General features: G+C 46.1%; 1 protein-coding gene across 1 annotated transcript in view; it reads left to right on the top strand.

The window, feature by feature from the left end:
* Nucleotides 1-4,524, top strand: part of IL10RA (interleukin 10 receptor subunit alpha) — a 21,929-nt gene extending 17,405 nt beyond the window's left edge. Inside the window, exon 7 of the mRNA XM_069066696.1 lies at nucleotides 1,458-4,524. Coding sequence (XP_068922797.1) covers nucleotides 1,458-2,381 — 924 coding nt within the window. The 3' untranslated portion in view covers nucleotides 2,382-4,524. The remainder of the gene's footprint in view (nucleotides 1-1,457) is intronic.
* The last annotated feature ends 235 nt before the right edge of the window (nucleotides 4,525-4,759 follow it).

Raw genomic sequence — 4,759 nt, 5'->3', positions numbered from 1 at the left:
TGAATGATGTAAATCAGAAGTTAATAAAGCATTTGAAAAAAAAAATAAATGAGGAACCAAAAAAAAATTTCATCATACCCCAAAGTATTGAAAAGATGCTGAGATTATGCTTTGATTACATTTTTATTGAAGTTCAGTTTTTGAGAGTTAAGCAGCATCTGTGAGGATGAGGAGCCATGGCCCCTTTCTGTGCCTTGGTTACCATCAAAGAATGGCTGCTCCAACCCCCTTACCTGGTTCCACTAAGACTGGCTGACTTTGGGGTTGGGGGTGGGGGCAGTTCATTTTTGTCCAGACCTACAATGTCAGTGGTTTGGTCCCTCTACAAATGCAGGTCACCAACTGTTCCACAGTTTATTTTAGAGGGTACTGAGAATTGCCCAGGGTCATAACCAGTTTGTATTAAAGATCCGACTTGAACCAAGTTCTTCCTTAGTTCAAGGCCAGCTCTCAATCAGTCAAGTTTAAGAAGTCTTTATTAAATGCCTACCATGTGCCAGGCTCTGAGGATACTATTACAAAGAATGAAAGAATCCGTATTCCCTAGGAGCCCACATTCTCTGCTAAGATGTGTTGCCTCCCAAGAGCTCAATGGACTTTGGAAGGCTAAAAAATCATTGAGGGGAAATGGTGCTTACTATGGAGCAGGCAGACTGGGAGGGGGATTCCATAGACTCAGAACTAGCAGAGACTTCAAGAGATGATGTGGGGCTATCAGGGAGAAAGTCAGGTCTTTACTCTGACCAGGAGATGAAAAGGAGAAATTGAAAATTATTTAGGGAGAAAAACTAGTTTCTTCTCAACAAGGGAACCAAGAGGAAGGAAATGAGATGACGAACCTGGTGTGCCCCTCCCCTGAGAGAGGGTGAATGAATTCTCTACAGTAGCACTTAGTGATAGAGATCAGTGAATACCAGTGGGGCAAGCGTGATATGGGAGGCAGGGGGAAGGGACCCACGTTCACATCTCAGCTTTTCCACTAAGGTTCCTGCCAGGTCTGACATTCTAGATAGGCATGTTCAAAATACACTGAGACTAGAAAGTTCTTCCCTGGGTCTAATCTAATTGCCTCTTGCTATAGTGTAAACCCATTTCTTTCTAACCCCTTTCATAGAATTTCAAACTGAAAGGACCCTTAGAGATCACCTAGTCTCACCCCCTCATTTTTCAGATGAGGAAACAGAGGCCTAGAGAAACTGATTTGTCAGGATGTCACAGCTATGAAATTTCAGGATTAGAGTACCAGCCTGGGTTTTCTGACTCCAGATCCCCGGGTCTTTCCTCTACGTTGGTTAGACAAATGAAAACTGGGCCAAGGTTGTTCTTCAATAGACCAATACAGCCCACTTTTAGGTACAACCTGTGTGAAGGTTAGCTGTCTTACAGATCTGCTGGAACAAAACTTTTCCTTCTTGTCTGACTTCCTCCTAACCCTTCACTGCCCTATTCTTCCCTAGGCCTCCCTTGCCAAACATTCTGGTATCCTGAGCAAAGAGAACTTCAAAGTGAAGCAAGACATCATCCACCCCCTTGATGAGGCAGCCTTCCCCAAGGTATCCCTGGATCTGAAGAACTCAGAGCTCCATAGCAGCACAGACAGCGGCTTCAGCAGCACCAAACAGTCACTGCAGAGCGAGGACCCTCAGTTCCTCCTTCCTGTCCTGGACCCCACAGCAGGTGGGCCACAGGGGCGCAGTGGCCCTCAGCAGCCAAAGAGCGGCTGTGGCACCAGCAGTACCAGTTCCAGCAGCACCAGTACAGACAGTGGAGTTTACTTGCACACCCTGAGCCCACAGTCAGGGCAGGAATGGAGGCAGCAGCCAGGGGGTAGGGACCTTGACCAGGAAGACAGTGGTATTGGCCTGCCCCAGAGCTCCACGTCTCAGGGTCTCCAGCACAAGAGGGCCTCCACAGCTCTGGAAGGTAACAGCCCTACTCCCAAACTGCCTGAGGAAGAGGCTGCAGCCAGTGTGGTTTTCCAAGGCTACCTTCAGCAGTCCAGATGCACAGATGAAAACCAGGAGGGGGCTCCTAACCTGGGGGAGGACTCTTCCCTAACAGGCAGCCCAGGATACAAATGCAGGACCCACAGGGATATGGAGTCAGGCTGGCCCCCACTGGCCCAGACTAAGGGCTATCTCAAGCAGAGCTTACCAAGTCAGAGCCTCGGGGGCCCAGGGGATTCACATGGGCAGTGGATTGAGCCAACAGAGGGCTGGAGCCTTCTGAGTCTGGTCAACACTGGTGAACTAAGAACATTTGAACATGACGATACACCTGACCTCCCACTTCTGAACTTCCCCACAGCTCCCACTCCAGGGATCTGGAATGCAGATCCAGTAACCTTGCCTTTGATGTCCAGTTTACACACCAATGAGTGATTTGGATTGCTCCTAATAGAAGAGTCTCACTCAACCCCAAACACTAGAGTTAATGTTGGACCAGAATGGAGGGGGCCCAAGGGGACAGTGCCGGGGGCAGTATACACACAGTAATATAAGCTCACTCTTCTGCACAATCAGAAACTACCTCATCTGCCTTAGAGACACTGGTCCATGATAAGCCCTGACACATGGAGATGCTTGGGTGAGCACAGAATGGGAGGGTGAGGATAGTATTATTAACTGACATGTGCCTGTATCTACTGTCAGGCCCAACTGTCAGAACCAGGGATCTTGGGGACCTAGGGAGGACTGAGAGGAGCAGAGCAAGGATGGCTCCTTCTCCCACACTTGCAAACCTCTGTAGTGAGGTGCATTGCCTAACGGCACCTCTAACTTGGGCCTGAGGGAGGGAAAAGGGGAAGAAGAATGAGTACAGACAGGGCTGCACTGGGGGGATGGCTTTAGAGCAAGAGTTTCTGCCCTCAGAGGTTTAGCTTGGGGAGAAGAGGGACAGTTTCCACTAGAGATAGAGAGGGTAGAAGCTAGCCTTTGATCTCAAGCACAGTCAGTGCTCATGACTGGGAGGAAAATCCCAGTGGGCTTGGGGAAGAAAAGTAACCAAAAGGAGAAGCCAGCATAAAAGGTCTCTCTCTGAGGGTTGTTTTTTCCTCCTGGTCCTTCCAAACCATTGCAGCTCAGTGCAGTGAGGCATTCAACTTGAATCCTTCTTATTATCTCTGTTGATTAGCATGATACTTAACCTCCATCAGCCTCAATTTTCTCACCTGTCAAATAAGAACAGTGATGCCTGTAGTACTTACCTCACAAGGTTGATATGGGTTTGAAATGAGATAATGTATGCGATGTCTTTTGCAAATTTTAAAGTATTTTGTAAATATCAGCTATTGTTGTTATTAATATTAATAAGTATTTATGGCATTCTCATTTCCAACTCAATTCGTACATTTATTAAGCACCAACCATCTAGAGAGGGCACTGTGCTCTATACTTGGGAACTATGAAGTTTAGATAAGATGCGGTCTCTATTCTCATTGATTTTATGCTCTGGTAAGTAGAGACATATATTCAGGGTATCCCAAAAGTATAAGTGCAGTTTAGTAAAATTGTGGCATCCCCTGCATAACTGAGTAATGTGGAAAAATGGAGTTTCTCATTAGAAGGAAGCAATAGGTTCAACAAGTTGAGATCCTAGTTACAATTTTTATTAGATCTGTGGCCACCACCTTTGTAAGACAGAATCATCCCATTTACACTACCGAATTCATGAGATTCTGGTGAGGAAAGTGCTGTATAAGCCTGGAAGAAGCCATAAAAACATCAGCCGTTGTTCATCCTTCATTCTCCAAGGAGCCCAAAGACATCTGGAGGGGGATATATTGACTTGCAATGACTGTGCAAAGTCATCAGCCTTACTATCTCCTCCAGGTCATCTGAGTCTAATGACAAGTCATAGATGACCCCAGATGCAGTAGGAATCCTGGAACTTTTTAAGCTAAGGACTTTTCCAGGTCTCAGTTTATCCGAGTCAACACCCATTCAGTGATTTAAGGCTAGGTAAGAAAAGAAGCCAAAGATGACCTAGAAAAAAAAATTCAAAGTCGATGGTGATGCAGGTGCTCAAAGCCCTTTAGAGTCCAGACAGGGAATGAGAAGCAGAATTGGTTGATGGGAGCATCTCTGTCTATCTTTAATTGGTCAAAATTCTGTCCCTGGACATCTGGGATTGTTTAGGCAGAAAGGGGCAGAGAGCTAGACGAGAGCGTTCTGCTTGTAGCATGAGGCATTACCAGACTTAGCCTGGGTAGATGGGGTGGCAATGCCAGGTAGCTCTGTTCTAGCCTGGGCTAAAGAGGAGTTCCAGACCATCCCTCACCACTCTTCAGAGCCAACTTGTCACTAACCCCAGACTGTCAGGCCAGAAGAAAATCAGACACGAAAAAGCTGGTGTTCCTCATTCAGACTGGACATGCCTCTTTCTAAGTCCAGGATTGCCTTTTTTTGTATGTCGTAGACCCCTTGGTAGTCTGGTGAAGATTATAATAGATGCCATCTCAGAATAATGTCTTTAAATGCAAAAATAAAATACATAGGATTAAAGTAGAAACCAGTTATATTGAAACACCTTTATCAAAATAGTTTGTTTTTTTAAACCCCAGGTTAAGAATCCCTGTAGGGGAACTCCCATGATGTCAGGTGTTATCCCCAGAGAGCAGGTTACACTGAGGGATTGGTGAGCTCAGCTCTGCCCCAGACCTTAGTACCAGGACTTGCTGGGATTGGAATCTATTCCTATACACACACATGCCCCACTCACTATTTTAAGGATCAGTAGAAAGGAGTTAGAAGAAATGTCC

This window comes from Petaurus breviceps, unplaced genomic scaffold (assembly GCF_028583685.1).
Source record: "Petaurus breviceps papuanus isolate PSGF00001 unplaced genomic scaffold, PetGlider_PUasm1.0 90723, whole genome shotgun sequence".
Lineage (NCBI taxonomy): Eukaryota > Metazoa > Chordata > Mammalia > Diprotodontia > Petauridae > Petaurus > Petaurus breviceps.
The sequence above is the reverse complement of the archived record's forward strand: the minus strand, read 5'-3'. Positions and strand labels throughout refer to the sequence as shown.